The 24,811-nt window shown below is 55.8% G+C and overlaps 3 protein-coding genes across 14 annotated transcripts in view; 1 reads left to right on the top strand and 2 right to left on the bottom strand.

Moving 5' to 3' along the window:
- The window catches only part of CUX2 (cut like homeobox 2), a 63,628-nt gene extending 59,332 nt beyond the window's left edge, over positions 1-4,296 (bottom strand). For all 4 annotated transcript variants that reach the window (XM_053959720.1, XM_053959725.1, XM_053959721.1 and 1 more), the window contains exon 1: positions 4,197-4,296. In XM_053959720.1, the coding sequence (XP_053815695.1) occupies positions 4,197-4,259 (63 nt within the window). In that variant the 5' untranslated portion in view covers positions 4,260-4,296. The remainder of the gene's footprint in view (positions 1-4,196) is intronic.
- Positions 4,297-11,318: 7,022 nt separating this feature from the next.
- Positions 11,319-16,240, top strand: MYL2 (myosin light chain 2). 2 transcript variants are annotated; one of them, XM_053959525.1, is made up of 8 exons: positions 11,319-11,635; positions 12,339-12,406; positions 13,271-13,360; positions 13,984-14,059; positions 14,876-14,980; positions 15,659-15,734; positions 15,822-15,870; positions 15,991-16,240. In XM_053959525.1, the coding sequence occupies exons 2-8, from the start codon at positions 12,404-12,406 to the stop codon at positions 16,087-16,089; spliced, it is 498 nt and encodes a 165-aa protein (XP_053815500.1). In that variant the 5' UTR covers positions 11,319-11,635; positions 12,339-12,403; the 3' UTR covers positions 16,090-16,240. The 2 variants fall into 2 exon arrangements, with proteins under 2 accessions (XP_053815500.1, XP_053815501.1); XM_053959526.1 differs by lacking the exon at positions 11,319-11,635 and having other exon boundaries at positions 12,332-12,406.
- Positions 16,241-16,795: 555 nt separating this feature from the next.
- Positions 16,796-24,585, bottom strand: CCDC63 (coiled-coil domain containing 63). 8 transcript variants are annotated; one of them, XM_053959531.1, is made up of 12 exons: positions 24,512-24,585; positions 23,905-23,988; positions 23,113-23,267; positions 22,511-22,700; positions 21,282-21,401; positions 20,625-20,806; positions 19,989-20,170; positions 19,104-19,312; positions 18,629-18,703; positions 18,021-18,192; positions 17,207-17,398; positions 16,796-17,018 (listed from the first exon to the last, which is right to left on the bottom strand). In XM_053959531.1, exons 2-12 carry the CDS (start codon positions 23,908-23,910, stop codon positions 16,816-16,818), a joined length of 1,686 nt encoding a protein of 561 aa, XP_053815506.1. In that variant the 5' UTR covers positions 23,911-23,988; positions 24,512-24,585; the 3' UTR covers positions 16,796-16,815. The 8 variants fall into 8 exon arrangements, with proteins under 8 accessions (XP_053815506.1, XP_053815502.1, XP_053815509.1 ...); XM_053959527.1 differs by having other exon boundaries at positions 23,905-24,096; positions 24,512-24,569; XM_053959534.1 differs by having other exon boundaries at positions 16,796-17,015; positions 23,905-24,096; positions 24,512-24,569.
- Between the last annotated feature and the right edge of the window lie 226 nt (positions 24,586-24,811).

The following is a 24,811-nucleotide window of genomic DNA, read 5'->3' as shown; positions in this document are numbered from 1 at the left end:
GCAGCCCTGAGCACTCCACTCAGTCCCACACCCCTCTCCAAGCTGGAACACCCACCAGGAGGTGGCAGGGCTCGTGCTCATCCCTGCAGTCCCACAAAACTCAAATTATATTTCCATCCCTGTCCCCTAGCTGCCTCATGGTCACAATCCCTCTTTTTGCCCCTGCTTCCAAGGCCACAGAGACAATCCACTAAACTGGATCAGGAGGCCAGCATGTACATCTCTAATGGGCTGCAGCACGCACACAATTAATTAATGGATTTATTAATTAGGGAAGAAGCCACTCTCCAGGCTGGAATTGGGGTCACCAGTTTCTAAAGTGAGAACTGTGGTGCTAAAGATAAACTCTCATTTTCTGCAGCTCTTCTTGTCTGGCAGCATCTCAATTATTCAGCCAGAAAAAAAAAAAAAATTAAAGGAAAAAAAAAAAAAAAATCTGATTTCACTTCAGGAAGTTCACAGTCTGACTTTCTGGTGATGCTCAATACTGACCCCAGAAACACAGCCCATCTCCTCCCTCTCCTCACATATAAACTGGAAATAGTAGAAATACCAGGTATTAATGAAGGATTTGGGGGTGGGATGGATTGTCACCTCAGGCTGGCCCAAGGAGGGAGCTGCAGTGACAGCACAGAGGAAGGGGACACCATGAGGTGGTCAATGACAGTGACATTCCAAGACACCCGAGTCCTCCCATGACCAAGGTTTGAACTTGTTGGTGCTGCAACATCAGCTACATTTCAGTGACCAGTTCAGCTGGACCTCCTTGGAGGCAGCTGCGTTTCCAGCCCTCGATCCCTAAGGACACAGAGCTCCTGCGTAAAGGACAAAAGCGTCACGTGTGTCCCCACCAGCAGTTCAGGAGACAGCAGAGAACCCACCTGAAGAGTTCTGGTCAAGGGAAGCTCCCAGGAGGAGCACACAACCATCAGACAGCAGCCAAGCCAACCATGAGACAGATATCTGCCGAGGCCCCGGCTCCGGCGGTGCCCAAATTCAGATTAATTGTTCAAACCAGATGATTCCTCAGGCAGTGCTCCCCACGCCCCACTGCACCGGGAGCAGCTGGAGCCACTGGAAAGCACAAACTGCATTCCCAACCTCACAAGGCTTCTCAGCCAGCCCTGTGCACAGGCTGCACTTGCACAAACGCGGAGATTTCAGCTTGGAAAGAAAAATTCCTCAGATAGGGGCACCCAGAGCCTCCTTGGGCTCTCCACTGACCACAGCCACATCCCACCCTGCAGCAGGGATGGGGATGGAAGGTGCTGGGTGCTGGAGATGCTGGAGGAAACTGGAATGTCCCACCAGTCTCTCCATAAGAGCCCCAAAAACCCAGAGCACCAGAGGCATTTGCAGAGGTGAAGCTCCCCCATTCACAGCCCCAGAAGCACCTCAGCCTCCCCCAGGTTTCTCCTGCTGCTGCACAAGAATGCAGTGAAGTTTATTAGTCCAAGCTCCAGGAATTAAGCTCCAGCCAAGAGGACTGATAGCTTATTTACTGCTGTCGTCTATATAAAGCAGAATTTTGACACATTGTTAAATGATGCACATTTAGATAAGTCAAGCTGTCATATCATTTAATGGATGTCTAAACTCCCTCTGTAGCTGATATGTAAAATTTATGCACTTCAGAATATCATAAGGTTATAATATTTTAATCACATCCACAGTTGTGTATTTTTTTTTTTTCCCTCCTTCTCCCCTAAACTTTAAACAGCAAAAACATTTCATCAACCAGACCAGGCTCCGAGGCTCCCGGCTCTCCACCATCCGCCAGAGCCGCCGAAGTTTCTGCCCAACTCCGGCACGCGGAGAGAGCATTTGCATTCCGGGAAATAAACCCAAGAACATTTTATTTGACGAGAACCAAAGGCTTGGAGCCGTGTAGCCAGAGCTCATCTGCATAATGAGATGTGAAGACATTTATAAAAGATGGCTCTAATCGCTCTCGCTCTCCGTTGTATTTATTACCCCAAATCAGCAGCTCAAAACTCTTGCCCATTTTTTTGCCGTTTTAACGCGGAACGGGTTGGATTAGAGCAGCATCCACTGCACGGAGCATCCCATAAATCCACACGGTGCCAACCAGAACGCAATAAACCCAAGCAAATTAAACCCCAAAAACCCCATGAAGGTATGAATCCCGCTCTGACTATCACACACAAGAAAGCTGTAAAAAAATACTGCATTAGTAATGTACACAATAAACCAATCTCATAACCCGGTGAAATACGTCTGGCATTATCTTTGATAGAATTTTATCTCTTCTCATTTCCGCGACTCTCTGCCGTAAAAGGGCTCAGCGCCGTTTCGATCCGAGCGCTGCCGAGTCGCACATTATCCCTGTGTTTTCCATATGCCCACCATTCATCAGGGCGGCTCAAACTCTGCCATTCCTGGCCAGCCCCAGGCCACCAGAGCTGCTCAGACACATCCATTAAAAAGGAAGGAGGAAAAAAAAAAAAAAAAAAAAAAAAAAGGAAAAAGCTCTTGGAAGAATTATAAATGGATTGCTTGCCTTCCTTTTTTTTTTTTTTTTTTCCCTTCTCCCTCTTGTTTTCTTTTTTTTTTTTTTTTTTTTCTTAATGGAGGGCATTAGGCCAAGCTGGCACAAGGTCACCTTTCCCAACGCGATCCCGGCGAGGCGGCAGAACTGCTGCCTGGACAGAAGTCAATCCCCACTGCTCCCTCTCCAGCTCCGCGCCCAGCCACAGGCACCGGCCAGGCGGAACGGCGGGGAAGGAAGGAAGGAAGGAAGGAAGGAAGGAAGGAGAGCCGCCACCTCCCAGCCCACCTCTCCCTCCGGCAAAGTTCGCCCCCGACAGACCCACGGCAAAGTAGCTGCCAATATTTATCTTTAAATAAAGGTTCTGCGCGCACCCAGGAAAAGTCATTAGCGCGATTTAGCGAGGATCGCTTTTGTATCCGAAGCGCTTAGAGCCGTAATCCCTTCCCGGCCACAATGCCAGAAATGAGCAGTCATGGCAAACCCACCGGCCGCGGTACCTGCGGTACTTTTCGGGTCGCGTAGCGCAAATGCAGCACGTAATCTGCTTAAAAGCCAAAATGTATTAAATGCTGGAACTGTTGATCCACTACCGGAGCCCCATAAATCGCATTTCAATTTGTTTACTCCCCTCCGAAGCACGCTGCATTTCAAACTCCGGAATATCCTACAGGGATAAACCCATTTAATAGCCATGGAAATGCGCGTTTCGCTTGTTGTAGCGGCTCCAGGTTGGGTTTCATCCCATTATGTTGGGAGAGCCATTGTGTTAATTACCCACCTCCTATTTAAGGTGCGTATTTAAGGTCACAAACTGTCAGCAGCCCCTGGCAACCTTCCCCCGCGCACGGTAACAAAGGACTTACCGGGAATTTCACAGACCGAGGGTACCACGGTGGGATACGGCGGCCGTGACCTGCCCGGAGCCACAAAGGAGCTGCCGCCCCCCCGCCGCATCCATCCCCGGTCCGAGCAGCACCGCCTGGTACCGACCGCCCTCCCGGCGCTCAGGGCTGGCCGAGCCCCCGCACCGGCCCCGCACACCGGCCCTGGATAACAATGGGAGGGCGGCGGGGCTCCGGGCAGCCCCGCTCCGCCATCCCCGCATCCATCACCGCAACCGCGCGGCTCTGCCCGCCCCGAGCGCGCCGGGGGATGCGGGGACCGAGCCGCCCCCGCTGCGGGCGGCGCCGGGGACACTTCGCAGCCCGCGGGCACCTGCGGCTCCGCTCGGCGGGCGGGGACCGCCAGAAACTTGGCGGGGCGGCGCGGGGGGCCGCGCTCCCCGCAACTTCATCCCGCGCAACTTCCCTCCCTCCTCTTCCTCCCTCCCTCCCTCCCGCCGGGGCGGAGCGGCGGCCGCCCCCCGGCCCTGCTGTCACCTCGGGGGCGGCGGGGCGGGGGCCGGGGCTCCATCGCGGCTCCATCGCCGCTAGCGCTGCTCCATGCTCTGCTCCAGGCTCCCGGGCGGGCGGCGCCGAACAAAGAGCGGCGGCGGCGGCGGGGATCAATTTCTGATACCTATCGATGGGGAAGGGCGGGCGGAGGGAGGGGGGCGGGCGCGGGGGGAGAGGGAGGGAGGGACGGACGGGGATAAGGGGGGGGGTAGGGGGGAGTGATCCGGGCGGCCGCCCCCATCCCTCCCCTCCCGCCCGCCGCCAGCCCCGCGCCCGCCGCCGCCACCGACCTGGAGCCGGCGGGCATCAAACCGTGTCCGGTATCGACACATCGATCCCACGTCGGCGGCCATCTTGGGGGAGCCCGGTGGCGCGGAGGGGCGCGGAGCGGCGCGGAGGGAGGGGGGGGCCGCCCGCCTGCCCGCCCGCCCCCACCGGGGGCGGCCCCGCGGGGAGGAGGGATGGGGCACCCTCCTGGACCACCCCTGTCCCCCCCGAGCATCGCCCCCCGCGGCTCCTGGACACCCCCCCTAAGGGTCTCAGTCCCGGGAGGGGGCGCGGAGTCCCCCGGGCGATGGATTTCTCCAGGCCAAATGAAGGTTTTTAGCTGGAAAATCCGCCAGCCGGAAGCCGCCGGTTAAACTTTTCCAGGTTTGTTTGGTTTTTTTTCCACCTAATCGGACCTTTCCTGCACCTTTGACCTGCTGGGAATGGCTACAGCAAACACGCTCCCAGTGCTCTACAGTCAGAACCCCCACCAAATTCACAAATACCCCGAATTCAGGCTGGTTTCGGGCTGTAGTTTTAAATTTCTCAATGGCTCTGAAGAATCCAACCAACTTCAGCAGATGAACGGAGGCCACCCTGCATCATCTGGGCACTGACAACACCTGTCCCAGAAATGCCCTCTCTCCTTCTCCACCAAAAAGAAAAAACAATTTTGCGTTTTCTACACCACCTTGCCCCATAGCCTGTTGTACTGGCCACGCCAACATCCAAGGGGCTTGGAGAATGAATTCCCAGCCCTCTGGGGAAGTGGCACCTCCCAGCAGAGCCGTGCCATGTTTGACCCCAGCCCCACTGGCCACGACTCAGTTTTGAGCAGAGAAGGACGGAGCTGCCCCTTGGGTGCATTTGCAGGTGGGGATTTTCAGATCAAGCAAGTGCAGAGGTTTAATATCCCTGCCAAGGAGCAGGGAACACCCCAGGCTGTCGTGCCTGCACGTCTCTGCTCCTGGAAGAGCCCGAGGGCTCCTGCCAGGCTCTGACAACCCCACACCCCAGCATGGGCGAACACTCCCCACCACCACCCCATGGAGAGAGTCCCAAATTGTTCCACAACTGCTTTGCCTCCAAAGCTGCAAGGATTTTGAGGACAGGATGTTCATCACTATCCTGGTCCCTTTGTCTTACCTGTTCCCTGTGGATCCCTGTGCTCAGAGGGGCTGGAGGGAGATGGGCAGCACGGACACCAGCAAACCCAGAGGTGCTCCTGCAGTGGTCACTTGTAGTCCTTCACTGCTCCTAAAACTCTCCTTGCTGCAGCAAATCTTGCAGTGCTGGAGCCTCTCTCTTCATGAGGCTGGGGAGGAAGCAGCCCCTCACTGCCCAGGCATCAACCTGCTGCTGGTTCCTGTGCTTTGCAGGGCTCTTAGGATTCCACCAAAAAGCAGAGTTTGAGTTCAGAAGACACTGAAGAAAAGGGACACCCTTCAAACTGCACCCCGCCCTGCAGGTGCTTCCGATTCTCACAGGGACAGGTCTGCTCCCGGGCCAGGAAAATTGTCCAAAAGGGTGAGGCAGACACCCAAAGTGACCTTGGCCCCACACTGTAGCACAAACAGCCAGGAAATGATCTTGTTCTTCTCATCTCTTCCACTCAGAGAAACTCGGAGCCACTCACAATCCCACAATTGCAAAACGCCTCAGGCAGAAGAACAAGTGAGCAGAAAATCAAAGTTCAAAGAAAGATTTGCAGGAGTCGAGGCAGTTTGTGTGAGAGAGAGCCTGGATGCTTCTGTGAGCCCGGCACCAGCATCTTCCCCACCTTCAGAGCTGGCTGGAAAAGAGGCAAATCCTTCTTATGGTCCTGCAACAAATGCATTGCCTGGAACCAGGGAACCCCAAATGAAAATCCCAAGCTGAAATCCCAACCCTGGTGGCACCAACAGCAAATTCCATGGGTGCCCTGAGACTCCAAACATGAGTGCCCAGGTGCTGCCCCTGCTTGGGGGCACACAGGTCAAAGCCTCCAACTTTGCTCTGGCAACCCAGGTGCTATAAATAGATCCCTTTATCCCCTAAATCATAAAAATCAGGGCGTGGAAACCGCTGGGAGTCATTGAGATTTGGAACGAGATTGGGGCTGCTGGTGGTGCCAGAAAGCTGCTTCACCTGTGGCTTAATGAGGCTGTAATTAGCCAGGGGTGAGAGCAGAGGCCGTGCAGGGGGAGATCCCAGATGGGAATTCATTTCCATACATCCCTCAGGGCCACGGGGAGGGTTGCTCATAGATGGGTCAGTGATCCCAGGTGGTCTTTGCTGAGGGGACAGCTGGTTCCTCTCCACACCAGCAGCAGGGATTGCCCAGTCTGTTCATGGTCCAGGTGCTCCTGGGATTTGCTGTTGGACACCACCAGGACAGGTCCCAGGCAGGGACCTTCTCCCTGTGCCCACAAAGCTGATCTCACCCCCATAAATCACCACCCTGCTCTGCTGCCCGGGGAACACAGCAGCCTGCTCATAAATCAGGAGTAAAACTAACTTGGCATCTTTGGTGAGCAAATTAAATTGTGGGCTTTGGAGGAATGTTTCTGTTTGGCCAAATCATTAATAAATCAATGGGAGCAGTAAGGAAGAGGAGAGGGACTGCACCCTGTGCCACCTGGAGGGACGGAGAGCTGCGGGGTGACACAAACCAGCCGTGTCCCCTGTGTCCCCTCGGGTGCTGCCCCATGGCCCTGGAGCACCCCGGGGAGAGCAGGGGGACCCCAGTGCTGCCACCCCCCTCCACAGAGGGCTCACCCACCCCGGGGAGCGCTGTGAGGCGCAGGTTAATAAATCAGTTTGTCTCCAGCCCCGTTTGCTTTGTGTGCCTGACAATAGCCCGTTGTAAATGGCAGCCCCTTGCCTCCTCTCCTGAAAGGCTTTTAATTAAAATATGGAAGGGGCTTTTCTGTGTACTTTAAAAAAAAAAAAAAAAAAAAAAAAAAAAGGGATTTCATCACACTCCCATTCCAGGCATTAATTTATTCCTGCCTTCCTGCCTGTGATCCACGTAACTCCTTTGTGCAGTGATCTGGCCCCAACAGGCAGCCGAGGGGCGATGCTGGCAGGAGAGCTGCTGGTGGTGACCCAGTGCTGACTGGGAGCTTTGCTCAGTCACCTTGTCCCAGGGATGGGCAGAGGGACACCAGGAGCCTCGCCATGGGACAGCAGTGCCACCAGAGAAAGCAGGGATGTGTGGGGCCCTGGGGCTGCCCAGGAGCTCAGGCCCAGCTGCAGCCCTGGGCACATCCCTCGTGGACACCCCGACAGCTGCTGCAGAGCTCTGTCCCCAGGCCGTGCAGGGGAAGGCAGTGCAGCCCCTGTCCCCCAGCAGGTTTGGTCCTGGGGTCCCAGAAGCCCTGGCAGAGGTCCTGCTGCCCTCCCTGTGCCCCCACTTCTGGGGTTTTATCTCCTGCAGTGGGAAAAGCCAGGGCCATCCCAGGGCTCTGCCTGGCTTCTCCCAGCTCAGGGATGCAGGATTCTCCACAGCAGTGAGGCACAAGTGAGGTCCCTTCCCACCCAAACCCTTCCCTGGTTCTATGACAGCACAGAACCCCATTACCACAGGTGGTGGAGCTCCATGGCCATGGCGCCTCTCCCTGCAGCCTTTGCTCCTCTCCTCTCTGCTTCTTTCCCTCCTGCTGCTCTCCCTGCCCTCTCCACCCATCCCTTTTCCCCAATCCCTTTTCCCCCATCCGTTTCCCCCCATTCTTTTCCCCCCATCCATTTCCCCTATCCCTTTCCCTTTTCCAGTCCCTTTCCCCCAATCCCTTTCCCCAATCCCTTTTCCCCAATCCCTTTTCCCCAATCCCTTTCCCCCAATCCCTTTCCCAATCCCTTTCCCCAATGCCTTTTCCCCAATCCCTTTTTCCATCCTTTTTCCCCAATCCCTTTTCCCATCCCTCTCCTCTCTCCCCTCCCGCCGGGACCGGGCAGCGCCCGCACAGCGCCCGCTACAACGTCGCCACCTGGCGGCCACTGCGGGAGCTGCAGCGCGTCCCCGCGGGCCGGGTCGGGGACACGGGGGGACACGGGGGGACACGCGGGGGACACGACCGGACACGGTGAGGGGACGCAAAGGGACAAGGGGCCACAGGAGTGCAAGGTGAGGCACCTCGGGGGTTGACAGCACCCCTTGGTTCCCCGCGGTGCCTGCGGGACATCGCTGAGCCGTGCCCGGCCTCAGCCCTCGCTGCCCCCCGTTTGCCCCAGTATGTGCGGGAAGGGTGCCCGGCCGCCGTTCTGCTTCGGCTACTTATTGCACGCACATTTCCCCTACAATTAGCACATGCTCTTTAATTAATTTTCCTCTTTTATTGCTTCGCCCAAATTATCTCAGCCCCGGCGCCGCTGGCGTGCTCACGGCGGATAACGCCGCTATTTATGGCTTTCCTGTCAATGCTGCGGCTCGAGAAGCCAGGACGGCCACCTCCCCCCGGGGCCGCATCCTGTTCTCGGTGCAGGGCACAGCCCCGGGACAGGCCAGAGCTCAGGAATTGTCTGTCCTGATCCCCATCCTCAGCCAGCCGCTGCCCGGCTCTGTCAGGCAGGTGGCAGCTCTTCCCCAAATTCCTGAGCTGGGCAAACCCTCCCGGCCATAACCGCGGTGCTGTAACTTTCCAAGGGAAAACGGAGCTGAGACAGGCAAAGCTGCGGCATCAAATCTGCCCGGAATAATCTGCTACACATGGAAACCTCCTGAACACCCAAGGGGAGAGGGGTAAAATCCCCCGAAAGCTCCTGAGGATGCTGCCAGCAGAAAGGAGCTGTGGGGGAGTGTGGTGGGCAAGGGAAGGATGTCCCCAGAACCTCACACAATGGGAGCTGAGGTGCAGGGGTGTGATGGAGGGCACAGAAAAACCAGCTGTGGCAGAGGAGATGAATTTCAGCCACCAGCCAGCACCAGGGCCCGTGAGTCATCCCCACACTGCCCAGTTCGAGCATCAGGGATGGGGTGACCACCTCTGGCAGCTTCCAACTGCAGCTCCCAGCAGGGATCTGTCTTTCTATCTTTAATATGCTTTTGCCCCTTCAAAATAATCATTGCCAATAAACAAATATAGCAGCCAGTTGCATATAAGCATCAAATTAAGCAGGTACATGCATTTGTTATATTTGATATAGCCTTGTTAACTGGAAATTCCCAGGTTTGGAATATGTATTGATTTCAGCAAACATATATTACTTTACTGTAAGTACCCACAGCCATTGTAGTTAATATACAACAGTTTAATTTAAAATGCATTAGTTTAATAAAAATGCATAAAACAGAAGGGAATTGCATTAGCTTCAATAAAAAAGAATTCAATTTCATAAATATTATCCAGTGTTAAAATGCATTGATTTCCTGGGAAAATGTATTGGTCAGAGGTAATTTACATTGGTTTGGATGGGAACGTCCTGGAGTGTATACATATGTATTAGTTTAGTCAAATGTGTCTGATCACAGAAAGAAATACCGGCAGGAGCGAAGGATATTCATGAGGAACAGGCAGGGAGCGAGCGGCGGCACGAGCTGGCTCTGGAGCATCCCGGCCCTCTGAGGTGGCTGTGCCTGGGGCCGGACACCCCCACGCGGGTTCTGCGGGGGCTCAGGCTCGGGGGTACCGGGACGCTGCCGGGATCCCCGGCACACGGAGCCGTTATCGGGCCCGGGCAGGCCTCGGCTGGGGCCGGGGCTGCCGCTCGCTCAGGCAGAGCACGCGCCCGGCACGGAGCAGGGGTTAATCAAATCCTTTTGACTCCATTTTTTATCGAGCTCAAGAGGGGCTGGCCTATTAATTAGAAAGGCTTTTTCATGTAAAACACAGGCTCTTTGGCAGATAAGAAGGGACGATGCTTGATTTTGCCGTGGCACAGATCCGTGTGTTATTCCTTGACATCCATTCACAGGCTGCAGCCACTTCCCACAGCTCTTTTGTTCGCTACAGGGCTCCAGGGGCAGGTTTGTGCATACAGACATATTTAAAGCACACAGATTCTCCTGGGGGCCAACAAGCCCCCCAATATCCACACGAGGAGAAGGATGTGATGTGCCTGGAGGCGCTTCCATCTGCAGGCTGGAGCAGGATCCTCAGGGGAGAGCAGGATCTGGCCCGTGCAGCACAGAGGATTTCAGCTGACAGCAAGAAGTGAGCAGTGGAGCAGATGCAACGACTTACAAATCACAGCAGAAACCCTGGCAGCCATGGACCCCATGCCCATCCCGGGTTTCTGTGCCACCCTCTGCACCCCCAACCCTTCAAAGCCCTCAGCCACCATCTCACCCCAACCACAACCCAGGCAACGCCGGGGAGAGACACAGGTCGCGTTTCTTCCAGGCTGGGCGGGAAAAAATGGTTGTTCCCGAAAAAATAACATTCTGGGAGATCTCCACAGCTCCAGGGTTTCCTCTTGTGCTGTCAGCCGTGCCCCAGCACAGACACGGAGCCGGGATGGGTAGAGCCCAGGCGGCGCCGGTGGCTCCACGGCCAGTCCTGTGAAACCACCACACATCACTTCCCTGATGCTTATGGATTTTTCCTTAATGCCACAAATTAAGGTAATTGGGCTCGGCTGGACGATGAATCCAGCTGAACTTGGCAGGACGAGGGATCGTCCGTGCCGAGATTGATCCCCCTCATCCCCGGCTGTGCCCAGGGCTGGTCCTGGCCCCAGCTCTGCCCCCGCGGCTCTTTCTCCTGCCCTTTTTGCTCACACAGACCTCAAAACATCCTGAAATCCCTTCCCTGCGCTGCAGCTTCCTCCAGACGAGATGGTCATTCCCGGATCGGGAGTTTTTCTCCTCCACAGGCACTTTTCCCTACACACTTCCCCACTGAAATCTCCTGAAATTGCCTACTGAAATCCTCCCCGCAATGCCATCCTCGCTGGCTCGGCCTTGGCAGCCGGGCGGCGAGTGCCAGGGATTAAACACGATATTTGTGACCTCCGGGAGAACAAGGGCAGCGTCTGGGCAGAGCCCGGAGTTCCAGGGATCTGGTTTCACAATCCCTTTTGTTCCCAGCCCTGTCCCAGCCCTCCCTGCTCACCCACCACCCTCCTCGGCACGCGGAGGGGACAATGCCGGGCAGCGAGGCCACCAGCCCGCACGGCCACCGGGTCATGGCCATGCCAGGCACCGCAGAGCTTGGGGGGCTGATGGGCATCCGTGGGACTGGCATTCCCATTCCAGCATGCCCGTGAATCCTCCTCCAGACTCATCCCGGGCAGGGCGAGACGCGGGGGGAGGGATAAAATGAACAGGCTGAAGACAGAAGGGAACCACCGAGCAGCCCGGTCCCGGCAGCCACGAGTCCTGCTCCACAAGCGCAGCAGACACGGGAGAGGTTTTGTGGGATTGCTGCCCGTGGGTTCCTTGGCTCTTTCTGCAGGAATGCTGAGCCAGAGAGTCCGGGCAGTGTGAGCGCCACCCCTGCAGGATGTGTCCCCGGGACAGAGCCCGGAATCGGGAGAGTTAAATGTGTGTGTCCCACCGCGACCGGGGCGAGCAAATGTTTGGCTTAAGTGGGTGACAGGTGCCTCAGTGGGGGTGACACATGAGAGGGGAGCTCTCCGTGCCTGCCCGGCTCTGCCGGAGCTCAGCATCCGCCTCCGGCCCCGCCGCAGCGCTCCGGGATGGGGCGGCAGCGGGATGTTCCCTCTCGGGACCAGGCAGCTGCTCCTGCTCCCGGAGCATCCCAAGGGAGGCGACCCACGGGCAGGGGGCCGGAGCCGAGCTGCTCCCGGCTGTGCCGTGCCAGCGCTGCGATGGGGCTCCCAAAGACGCCTGGAAGCACCGAGGAGAAACATCCACGTCCCAAGGCTTGGGGGATTCTAGCGGGGGGTCCCCTGGGGCCAACCCCTCCCTGCGTGTCCCAGCGGAGGGGACAAGCCCGGCGCCAGCCCGAGTGACAAAGGCAGGTGGGATTGTTCCCGAGCAGCCCCGGGCCAGCATCCCCGGTGTGGGAGCTGGGGGCCACCCGGCACTTCGTTAACCTTGAAACCCTCCCGGGCTCACATGTCACGTCAGCCGGTGACAACAACAAGCTGCTATTCCAGATTAGAGAGAGAGGGACAGAGAAAGGCAGAGACAACAGGGTTGGGGGCGGCCAAATTACCTATTACAGCCAAAAGTGGGCATGGGGCTATTTTTAACCCCGAGGGGGGTGTATTTATTGTTCCAGCCGGGGGGAGTGAGGGAGTGCCTCTGGGACACCCCTCACAGTGACATCGGCAGCTGAGAGAAGCCATGGTGAGTACTGAGAGCCCAAAGCTCCAGCAGGAAGAGATAAAATTCATTTGATTTTTCACCAGAATAGCTTTAATGGGCAGGGTACAAAGGAGGCTACAAGGAGTTGAGGGCCAAGGGTCTTGTCTGCCTTGGAAAGGGGGTGAGAAAACTGGGGAGCATCTGGGTGGACCAGCAGCATCCCACAGGGAACAGAGAGGTGTCCCCCATGCTAGCAGATGGTTTTAGGGTCCAAATGCCATTTTTCTCTTTCCCCTTCCTTCATGCAGTGAGAGGAAGGGCCGTTTTGTGCCCCCAAAATCCTCCTCCTGACAGACCCCCTTGTGAGGAAACGGCTGCAGGAGCAGGCACTGGAATGAGGGATAGTGGGCTGGGTGGGACAGCGAGGGGCTCTTCAGTCCTCTTTAAAACACACATTGACCCATTTCTGGTTGTTTCAAGCCTCAGTGCAGGAGGGAGGCAGATTTTTAATTAAGCCATATTTTAACATCTGCACAGCAGGGTAAAGAAGCACTGACTGGCCACAACCCTCGTGTGCAACCTCAGCAGTGCTCCCAAAACCAGGGTTCCAACGGGGATATCTCACCCCAGAGCTGACCCTTTTACCTGCCTGTGGGAGAAGTGATTTCACTCCTCGTCTTTCCTTGGACCCATTTGGCTAAATTCACCAGGAGCTGAAATTTAAGCAGGAATCTTAATGCCCCTCAGTATCCCAGAGCTGCAGGGAGAAACTACCAAGCCCCCAGGGGAGAGAGCCCCAGCCCAGAGCTCCCACGAAGGAGTCACAAAAAAAAAAAGCACTTCCATGCTTTTATTTCACCCCTTAAAAAGCCAGTGAGCTAATGGTACATACCTGGACTCCTGCAGGCACCCAAGAAAGCCAAGAAGAGGATTGAAGGTGCTAATTCCAATGTCTTCTCCATGTTTGAGCAGGCCCAGATCCAGGAATTCAAAGAGGTAGGTGGCTTTGGTGGGAAGGACAGAGGGTCCTTGATGTGATGTGACCTTCAGCTCTTTCCTTGGTGCTCTCGAGTGACAGCTGGGTCACACCAGGAGGCAGCAGGCCTGGTTTTGGGTCGTTTTATTTTAAAAGTGAGAATAACAGCTCGGTGACACCGTTAAATCCGGCATCACCTCCAAGCTTCCGAGGAGCCCCATTCCCTCAGAGGATCCGGCACATCCGAGGGAGCTGGAGCACATCTCCCAGCTCGCTGCCACCTGCCTTGCCAGGAGCTCTCAGCCCCTGCACGGCAGGCACGTGGTCCTGTGCAGACCCCAGTTCCAGGGATAACTGGCCCCAGTTGGAGGAGATGGCTCAGGCTGGCCTCTCTGCCTGGTGGCATACTGGGGTGAGAGGGATTTGGCCAAGGAAAGGGTTTGGGGTTTGGGTTGCCATCACCCCAGGGTGCAGGACTGTGTGGGATTAGGGTGAGTGAGACTCCCAGAGCCCATCCTGGAAGGGTTCTAAATGCCCTTATCCCATCCAAGCTGAAGGGAGAAGGAGAAAGGTGCTACAGCCTTTGCAAAAGCTGACAATTCTCCCTTTCCCTGTGCTCCCTGCCCTGCTCCTGTGCTTCCAGGCATTCACCATCATGGATCAGAACCGGGACGGCTTCATCGACAAGGCAGATCTGAGAGACACCTTTGCTGCCCTTGGTGAGCCCAGCTTTAGCAGCCTCCCCTCCCCAGCTTTGCCAACACCAGACCTGTTAATTGACAAACAAGGTAGGGTGGGGCATTTAACCAAGCCCCTGCCATTCACCGGATCTCCCCTTTTGCCAAAAACCTCCTGATCCAAACCCAAGCCTGTCAGCCCGGGAGATCCCTCACAGGTAGCCTGGAGCAGCTCCCACAGCAGCGCTGGTTTATCCCCTTGGCACTGGAGCCAGCCCCTGGATTGCCCAGCCAAACACTCCCTGTCTTCTCCGTGCTTAGAAGCACCTGGCTGTGCCCATCCCACGGCATCCCGCGGCGTGAGGGCATTAAGGGGATTTAGGGGATTTGTGAGAGGCTGTGACACTGCGAGCTTGGCTCTGCCATCAGAGGTCAGCATGAATCAGCAGTGGAGCTCCAAGGACAACCCAGCCTCGGGAAAAAGGATGTAGGCTTTCAATCCCGTTTGCCTTTGGTGCTGGGGCACAGGGAGAACCCCAGTGCTGGTGGTTTTGGCCCAAAACACATTGCAAGGAGGGCTAAAAGAGGCTGATCCATGGGGCAATGGAAGCAGCACAGCTCAGTCTTTTTCATCCTTCTTTTCTGTAATCCTGGAGCCTGAGAAGCCAGAGCTGGAGATGATTCTCTCACCTCACTCCTGCTACCTCCATTCCTTGTCAGAGGTGGCTCCCCAGGAGTGTGCTATTTCCCTCCAGTGGGGGAAAACCCCCCAGGGAAGGGTTCTGTGGTGTGTATTTTTAATACACACACGCAGAGCAGGACTTGGATCCATGACTGACCCATAGCTGCTCTCCCCAGGGCGCCTGAATGTGAAGAACGAGGAGATCGATGAGATGATAAAGGAGGCACCGGGCCCGATCAACTTCACCGTGTTCCTCACCATGTTTGGGGAGAAGCTCAAGGGTGAGAGGGCACCTGGGGAGCTGGGAGTGGTCAGTGGTGGTCAGTGGCATTCCTATGCCCCAAAATTCCTGCTGATTTGCAATACCAACCACACCTAGGTCCAGAGATCCAGATCTTATCCCATGTCTCCCCAAATTGTTGAGGGGTATGAGATGGTCTCTGTGCCTCAGTTTCCCCAGCCACTTACAAAACCCACATGGCTGAGCTGCTGCTGCTGTCCCGTAGGAAGAGGGGACAGCTCTTGCAGCACCTCTGAGCCTGCTGAGTGCTAACAGTGGCCCCCCTGGCTAGAGCCAGACTTTGACCGATCATCCCATGTGGCTGTACCCTGAATCACGTACTTAACCCAAGGAATGCAGCCTCCTGCCGATCTCCAAGAGGCTGCAGGGCCCCAAGGGCTGTGCCTGGAGCTCTATAAATACGCTCCAAAGATTAGATAAATGCCGGATGCCGGAGTGGCGGCGACACCGCCTGCTCCGTGCTCACACCACGGCCCTACGGCTGCTCCTCTACATGCCACCAACTTCACTCAAGTCTCCAGCTGCAGGGTCAGCATTCCTGCAGGGACCCCACTTTCCAGTCTGCCCCCCATTTTGCCCCCGAGGCTGGGAGAAGCAGGAGGCTGCAGTTGGCTTCCTACTTTACCATCTCAAATGGCCGTGGCTTTGTCCCCCGCAGGTGCGGACCCGGAGGAGACAATCCTGAATGCATTCAAGGTGTTTGATCCAGAGGGGAAAGGCCTGAAATCTGCCTAGTGAGTGCAGGGGTAGCTGGGGCAGGGAGTGATGGGGGTGTCCCCATCAGGACCTGCCCAGTGCTCACTGCGCTCTCTCGTTTGCAGCATCAAAGAAATGCTGATGACGCAGGGGGAGAGGTTTTCCCAGGAAGAGGTATGATCTCCTTCCCAGCCTCTGCCAGCCTCCCTCCATCCCAAAAGACCCCATCCCTCCTCCAAGCCCTGGTCCCAAGCACCTCCCATGCCACCTTTTCTCACTGCTCTTCCCTGGCAGATCGATCAGATGTTCGCTGCCTTCCCTCCGGACATGTCTGGCAACCTGGACTACAAGAACCTGGTCCATGTCATTACTCACGGTGAAGAGAAGGACTAGCCCAGGCTCAGGGCTGGGGCTGCCACTGCAAGCACCTCTCCCTAGGTCACACAGGGGTTCCCTTTCCTCTTCCCCTGGAGAGGCACGTGCCGGGGAATTTGGCACGGGAATGGCATTCACATTAAACAGCCTTTTGGCAAGAGGAAATCCAGCTGCTGGTGTGAGCAGTGCTTGGGCTTGTGTGGTGTGCCTGTGCCCTGTGGGAGCCCTCAGATCCTTCCAGCCCCTGCTGGCCTCAGCACCCCAGACCTACTGCACGTGACCCTCATGTGTCCTCGAGCCCCTCTGCCTCCCACTCCCACTTCCAGCCCCAAACCAGCCTGTTCCACTCTAGGCTGTGTCCATCCCACCTGGTCCCATAGGGCCAGCACTGAGCTCAGATTTCCTTCAGGCAGCAGAGAGTTGTCAGCTTCTGCCAGCTTAGCAGGGAACACCCCATGAGCACACTCATCCCCTGCATCCCACGTGCCAGGCCCTGCCCTCGGGCACAGTGCAGGATTGGCACCGTGGTCCCCATCTCTGGCTGTGGGGAGTGCCACAGGGATGTCACCCTGTGGTAGAGCAGCTGATCCCACCCTGGCTGCGGGAGCTGCCAGCAGTGGGTGAAGCCATGCCAAAATATCACCTGGTGAGTCTCTGAAGCCTGTGAGAGGTGTTGGGCTCCTCCAAGAGAAGGAAGATGGAATGATGTGCGGGATGCAGAAGGTCAAGAATGAAACTGCTTCTTTAATTCCCTGGTGGGCTCCTGGTCCCTGATGGGCTCCTGGTCCCTGATGGGCTCTTGGCCCCTGATGGGCTCTTGGCCCCTGATGCACTCTGTGATGTAAATCTCCTTCTTCTCTTGCCCGAGCTGGAGGGCCTGGCCAGCTCCTCCTCCTGCCTCCGGATAACGAGCTGACGCAGCTGAGCCCGGCCCAGCGGCTCTTCTGCTGCCAAAGAGAATGGCCATCCCATAATACACAGTTTTACAGGCCTCATACCTCCCGGTGGGGCAGGACAGGCTGGAGGGGATGGGCTGAGAAGGACACGTGGCAGCAAGTCTTGGCCAGGCAGCCACAGGGGATTGGGGAACGGCTGCTGCCCAGCCATGGCCCCTCTCTCCCCGCTCCCTGCTCACCGGTTTTGGGGTCAGTGGTCTCCAGGTCTGGGGGGGGTGGGCAGAGCTTGGCCCGGTCCATGGTCCAGAGGAGGTTGGAGGCTCCCTGGAGGGGGCTGATGAAGGCCTGGGAGCGCTGGGCACGATCGATGGACGTGTAGCGCAGCAAGGACTCCCTCAGCAGGAATTCCTTGATCTTGTTCTCCACGGGACCTGGGTGGGGAGGAGCAGTGTCCCGCAGTGTCCCTGCACCGGGACCCTGCCCAGAGCAAGGGATCCACTGGCTGCCCTCCCCCAGGGTCAGGGGGCCAAGGCTGAGTCATGGAATCATAAAATCACAGAGCCATTGATGTTGGAACACACCTCCAAAATCACCAAGTCCAACTTCATACTGAATACCCCCTGCATGTTAAAGCATACCAAAGTGCCACATCCGCTTTATTTTTGGAACGCTTCAAGGGTGGTGACTCAACCACTTCCCTGGGAAGCCGGTTCCAATGCTTGACCACTATTTCAGTGAAGAAATTTTTCCAACCTGAACCTCCCCTCATGCAATTCCCCTTGGCTCCTTGCTGGCTGCCTGGGAGGAGAGGCTGACCCCCATTGCACTTCATCACCCAGAGCCACGATGCGAGTTTGGGGATCCACTGGGATGTTTATACATCCAAATTAGCTCCCAAACTTGCTGGGAATTTGGCATTGCAAATTCGCCTCGGGGCACACATGTCTGATGGTACAGGGGAAAACAAAAGCTCAATATAAACACAGTGAGGGCAGGTGGTGGACAGGACTTCCCAGGGCATGGGGCATGGGAAGATGGGCAGCCGTGACCTACCAAAAACTGGCACCAAGCTCTCCCCAAGAGGCTTCACTATCGTGGTAGTGTCACAGTCCATGTCCTTCAAGAGGGTCTCCATGCGAGATTGGATCTGTCCCAGGAGTTTGTTGCTCTCCTTGCTTTTGTTCTCATACTTGTTGGCTTCCTCGGTGACCTCTGTTATTTTTGCCTACCAGCAAAGGTCCTTGTGTCACAAAGGTGTGACACCAGCCCCTCGCTGATCCCACCACCCCAGTGCTGCCCAGTTTCAGTCTGGAGACAGAATCACAGGGCACCAGGATGGCTCAGGTTGGAAGGGACCGCAATGGGTGGTCTGGTCCAACCTCTACTCAAGCAGGGTCATCCCAGAGCACAGAGCACAGGATTGTGTCCAGACAGTTCTTGAATATCCCCAGCTGCTCTTGCTGGACCAGGGCTGGCAGGAGCCCCACGGCCACCCTCTCACCATGCACTGGGAGCTGCCAAAACCTTTGCAGGGCCCTCTTCTGCCCACACCTCTCCAGCCACTGGCCAGAGCAGCATTTACAGGACCGGACTCCCTGGGACAGGTGCTGGGACAGACAGGGATATGCTGCTCTTCCAGAGGGAATCCACGGCCACCATACCTCCAGCTCCTGCAGGACGTGGGTCCGGGCTGTCTCTGCCTGTTCCCGCTCCGTTGTGATGGCCGTCATATCATCCTGTGGGAACACCAGCGCATGGAGTGGGTACCGATGGAATCCTACCTGACCCGCCAGACGGAGGCTGGGGACAGCCCAGGGAGCAGGGACACCTGCAGGGAGATGGGCAACCCCACTCCCCTCTCCAGGCAGCCCCACACGGCTCGGGGAAGCTCCTGGCTCCCCGGGACCCTGCAGTATTTTTGCTGGGTACACGGTGGCAGCATTGAGACGCGTTTAGCTCCGAGAACACAGCGGAGTTATGGTTTTGGCTGCTCCTTTGCATCCCCCCAGTCCCACCTGTGCGGCTGGAGCCAGGCTCTGGTGTGGGCAGCGATGCCGGACGCTCGGGAGAGGACAAACCCACCCTGACCCAAAATCACTCCCTGGAAAGGGGACACACGAAGAGCCAGGAACAGACCTGGATCTCCTGGATCCTCTGCCTGAGACCCTCGTTCCTGACGTTCAGCCTAATGGCATAGCTAAAGAGGATGAAGAATCTCCTGTCCTTTTCAATGAAGTCCTCCAAGAAATCATCAATGTCGCCGTCCGACAGCTCCAGCAGACGCTTGTAGGCCACCTCATAGCTCTCCTTTTGGCTCCTTTTGGCCCTCTCAGCTGCCTCAAAGGCTGAGAAAGAGACAGAGAGCCGTGGTTGTCCTTTGCAGAGCCCACCCTGCAGTGCTGTGGGGTTTGGTGCAGGGCTGGGGCAGGAGGAAGCAGTGCTGGAGGGGCAGAGGGTGCCTGTTCCACCAGGAAACTGAGCAGGGATGTCATGGGAATGGAGCAAACAACATGGGATCCCCTCCCCGGAGGACAGAATTATTAGATTAGATTAAATGTTAGGAAAAAATTCTTCCCTGTGAGGGTGATGAGGCCCTGGTACAGGGTGACCAGAGCAGCTGTGGCTGCCCCACCCCTGGAAGTGTCCAAGGCCAGGCTGGACAGGGTTTGGAGCAACCTGGGATAGTGAAAAGTGTCCTTGCCCATGGAGGGGGTGGAACTGGATGAGTTTTAAGACTCCTTTCCAACCCAACCTGTTCTGTGGTTCTGTGGTAAAAGGAGCCATGGTTGCACACAGGAGCAGCTCCCTGTCCCAAGGGCACCCCAAGACACTCAGTCTCACTCAATTACCACTGTTCAGCCTTTTTGCTTGTAGGGTGAAGGTTGGGTGGGGGAGGTTGTGGGCAGGGCAGGCATCCTGCCTTTGGGGTGCAAGTCTATAAACCACCGTGAGCAGCCCAGCCCCATCAACTCTGCAGACTTCAGGTACGTGGTCCCAGTCCCACAAGTTCTCCTCTGATACCTTCTCTCTCTTTGGCCTGCTCCTTCAATACAGAGAGATCTGCACATTTGCTGAGGAAGAAGTTTTTCAGCCTGGTCTCCTGGTGAAGGGCACACTTCCTCTCCAGCAGCCTGATGTTGTACTGGATGGTTTCTCTGCAGCGCACGTCCCGAATGTCCGAGATCCGCCCCAGATCCTCCATCCTGCACACGGAGAGCAGCCCTCACACCTTGTGTTGCTCTGTGTGCCTGGCCACTCCCAGGAGGGCCAGACCTGCCAAAGCCCCTGTGATGCTGTGCCCGTTCCCAGCTCTCATCTGGATGGAGTGGAGTCAGTCCAGAGGGAATCCACAGCCACTAACACAGCTTTTTTGGGGTTTTGTACTCGGGCATAGTACCCAGCTCAGGTGAGACCCAGAAAAAAATAGACTCCTCCATGGGGCAGTTCATCCCATCCAAAGAAACATCTGGGATAGATGGAATAAAACACCCTGGAGGTACCAGTCTCCCCACACTGACCAGCCCTTAGCAGCCAGACCTGGATGGGAGTGGTGAATCCTCTCTCTGAAGCCTCAGTTGGTCTCTCTATTTGAATACTCACCACTGGCACCACCCATCAGCCCCAAGTTTTGCCCAGAGGGCTGACAAGGCCACGTACCACTGCTCGTAGTCTTCTGTGGCTTGCTCGATAGCAGCGTTCAGCAATTTGTTCTGCTGAACCAGACTTTTTTCCAGCTTCCAGTAGCTGTTGTCATAAATGGCTTTCTGGATCTGCAGGCTGGCAGTCTCTTCTCGGAGCCTGTTGTTTCGGGTCATGATGTTGTTGTAACGGACAGTGGCCTGGGGAGAGCAAAGCAAAAGCTGTGGAACTGGTGGGGGACTGGGGGGCTCACGTTGCTGCTTAAAGACCTTGACCAGGGCAGGGTCAAACACAGCCCAAGAGATTTGAAGCTGGCCCTGCACTGTCCTCCTCCCCAAGGAAAGGCAACAGAAGACCAGGTTGACCACAACAGAAGACCTGGAGCTGGCTTTGTCCAAGGCAAGGTGGCTCCAGGCAGCCCAGTTTGATGACAAAGCAGGTGCAGACCTTCAGGCCTCTTGGCACAGCACAAGTGCTGCATTTGAGTCACCAAGCCTGAAGGAGCCTTTGAGATATTCTGGGAATGATCAGGCCAGGGGAACAAACCAGGTGCTTTATGCAGCTGGTGTCAGCCAAATACATTTTCACCACCATGCTTTGTCCTGACCAGAAAGGTCCCAGGCCCCTGTGTGACCCCACACATGTTCTCCAAAAGTCTCCAAAATGTTTCCTTACATGACTCAGACGTATCTCCAGCAACTCGATCTTCTTCTGCAGGTGTTTGTGGCTCTTTGCTTCCAGCATCCTCCAGGTTGTGTCTCTTTGCTTCACTATCTTTTTTTCCAGCTCTACAACCTGCACACACACACAGAGGGAAAAACCCAGGAAGTATAATCTCCACCCCTACATTTTGGACTTTTGTCAGGACACAGAGCCAAAGAAAATCCCCTCTGCTGACCTGAACTACAGCAACCATGTCACTAATGAGCTTGCAGTTATAGGAGCAACTTTAATCCCAAAGGATCCCATCCTGCACACACAGAAACACGAACTGTAACTGGGAATGGGTTTTTTTTTTTTTTGTGCACGAAGGAAGTGCAGCTGTTTTTGGAGGGAAGTCCAGCAGGTGCTGAACATGGCACAGCAGCACTTTGTAGAGTGGAAGAGGCAATGAGGACGGGGTTTTGGTAAAGGTTTTGTGCTGGCCAGGCAGGGATCTGTGCAGTACCCCTGGGAATGAGTGGAGGAAAACTTCTGCCAGAAGTGGGGAGCTTCCAGAGGAAATAAATCCATGGAAGAGTGACGCAGTTGGAGAACAGCGAAGCGCGGGGCAGGTGGGGGAGGGATGACTCAGGCAAGTCAGAGTTATCATCCCTGACAGAAAGCTAACCCTGTTGGGAAAGCTCTGCAGCACCTCCAGCAATGGCAAACTATCCAAACACGTTCCCTGGAGTCCTGCTTGGACAGCTGGCTCTGAGAACAATGCTGAAGGGAACTGTCACTTCCATAGCCCACGTTTCCCTTGGCTTCCCACCCCATTCCTGCCCAAATCCAACCAGGATGTCCTCAGGAGAAGGGATGGGACATCCCTCAGATACTGCTGTTCCTGTATTTGCCACACCTCAGACAGCACTGCTCCAGTTTTATCTCTTTTTCAGGAGAATAAAAAAAGTGAAGGGAGAAGGAGAGGGGTGTTTGTGGCCCCAGGCTGTGTGTGCCATCACACAGGGGTGCAGGGACCAGTGGGACAAGGCTGAGAGTCCAACCTCACTTTTCCAGTCAGTGCTGCTGACTTGAGTGGGAGCCTGGCTCTATCCATTTGTCATTGTCATGTGTCACTGGCCAGGAGGAATATCCCAAGGCCTGAATTAAATGTGTTTTACACTGAGGAGTTTCAGCCACAGGTCTCACTGTGTGACTCTGCCCTGCTGTGCTCAAGCAGGGAACAATCCAGATGCTCTCACCTGCTTGGCCAGGTCAGCTAACTGGGCTTTTCTTTCTTTGATCAGGGCATCATTCTGCATTCTGGTCTGCAAAAGGCTTTGGACCTTCATACGATTTCTGTTTTCCAGTATCACACTGCTTGGTGAATAGATCTGGCTCAGCATTAATGTCACATGTCTATGTTCTTGCTTCAGATCATCTATTGTTTTTCTGTAAAAATGGAACAACAAATGACATTTAGCACATCCCATCTGCCAGGGCAGGTCCTTACCCCTCCCCATCTCTGCTCTGTGGTCCCCAGATCTCTTTATAAAAAAGAGGGAGCAACATTTTATATGTGCAGATGTGATAGGGCAAGAGGGAATGGATTTAAGCTAAAAGAAGAGAGATTGAAGCAATTCTTTACTTAGAGAGTGCTGAGGCCCTGGCACAGGGTGCCCAGAGAAGCTGAGGCTGCCCCGTCCCTGGAGGTTGGCTGGACATTCCCTAAGGTCAGGCTGGACAGGGCTTGGGGCAACCTGGGAGAGTGGAAGGTGTCCCTGCCTGTGGGATTCTATAAATCTGTGATTTTGGCATGGAGGAACTTCCCAAGCTCCAGGCAGCCAAGCAGAGCTGTACTCACTCCTGAGCCTGCATTTGCCGCCAGATATCGGCATCAAAGAATTTCCTCTTGTACGATTCATGATGAAAATGGGTCTGCAGCTGCCTGATCTGCACTCTAGCCCTTCTTTCCTTCTCATTTTCAGGGAGCTCCAGGTCTTCTGAGGCTTCTCTCCTCTGCCACAGGCAAGGGAGGGTTTGGTCAGTCGAGCAAACGCAGCCGGCAGTGGCAGCAGCGGAGCAGCGCCAGCTCCAACTCTTCCCTGGCACCTGAGACATCCATCACCACCCAAACCACACAGTGCTGGCTGGGCTGGAGCCAGCACCTCAATTCCAGGACAGGGAGAGACCTCCACCAGTGAAGAGGACAGGTGATGGCAGGTTGTCACCTCTGTTATCACCCAGCACAACAGCGAGCCAGAACCAGAGCCACTGCTGCTGGGGACACGGATGAGCCCAGCTGGCTGCCCAGGAGTGGAGCAGGAGTGCTCCTGTCCCTGGCCAGCAGAAGGTGACTTCAAGCTGAGAAACTGCCCAGCAGGCAAGCACTGAAGGCAGTTAGACCCACCACTGCCTGTGTCCTCAGCTGACTCCAGTTCCCCAACACTGCCTCTCCCAACACCCAAATCTCAGTCCAGGGACTCATTCCTGGCACAGCAGGGCAGCAGAAGCAGCCCCACTGGTACTCAGCACCTTGCTGGCAGGAGCAAACCTGGCTCCCACTGCTGGATTTGTATTTCCACAGGTAAGACCCCCACAGCAGATCCTCCATAGTCCCTGTGAAGTTCGGCTTTAGTTTGTCTTTCTATTTTACCTTCATTTTCGCCGTCTAACTCTGCTGGTTGCTCTGTAGACACCTTGGGAAGGGAACAAGTGAAACTCTGCAGGCACAGGATTGCTTTCCAAGGGAAGAAATGAAACAGGAGTAATGGGGTGGCTGTGTCCTCCTGCCCATCCCTCAGCACCCGCTCGCGTGTTTGGCACATGAGGAAACCATCACAGATGGCTGCAAGAGGAATAAAAGGAGAGCATTTCTGGTGATGTCATCGTGAAATTATCGAGTTTTGTAAGTAGGGGAAGAACAGATGGTTTGAGCTATTCCACACCATTCAGTACCTGGGTTTCCATAGAAATTCCAGCGAGGCCAGTCCCCCCCACCCAGTGCCTGCAGAACACCTGGATCCAGCCCCCCTGTCCCACTGATGCCAGGAGGGCACTAGAGTGGACCCTGCATCCCTTACCCCCAGAGCTAGTCCCCAGCAACCACACTGCAGTCCCTTGGGTCCCCCTGTGTCCCCTGAGACTGCTTGGCCCCACACAAGGCAGTTCCTCTCCAGCCAGGAGACAGAACCACGGTGGCAGTCAGGTATTCCCAAAGATCCACCCCTATTTCCAGCAGGAAGCTCAGGAGAGGGGAGAACCTCGAAGAGAACTGGTCCCAGTCCCATCCTTGCACTGCCCCAGGTTCCGTGGTTGCCATGGCAGTGTCACCACAATGGAGTGAGGATGGAGCTCCACGATGGATCAAGCAAGGAGTTGTTGGGACCAAAGGGGTTTCTGTGCCCCAAAACCAGCCCTGAAGCAATGCTCCAGCACCTCCCTGCCCACGTGTCCACAGCAAGGAGAAACCCTCATTTGGAACTGAGCCATAACCTGGCATTCAAAGACTTCTGCTCCAACAGGAGCAGCCAGGCGTTCACCACCCCCAGCAGTGCTTCGGG

This window comes from Vidua chalybeata, chromosome 18 (genome assembly GCF_026979565.1).
Source record: "Vidua chalybeata isolate OUT-0048 chromosome 18, bVidCha1 merged haplotype, whole genome shotgun sequence".
Classification (NCBI taxonomy): Eukaryota; Metazoa; Chordata; class Aves; order Passeriformes; family Viduidae; genus Vidua; species Vidua chalybeata.
The sequence above is the reverse complement of the archived record's forward strand: the minus strand, read 5'-3'. Positions and strand labels throughout refer to the sequence as shown.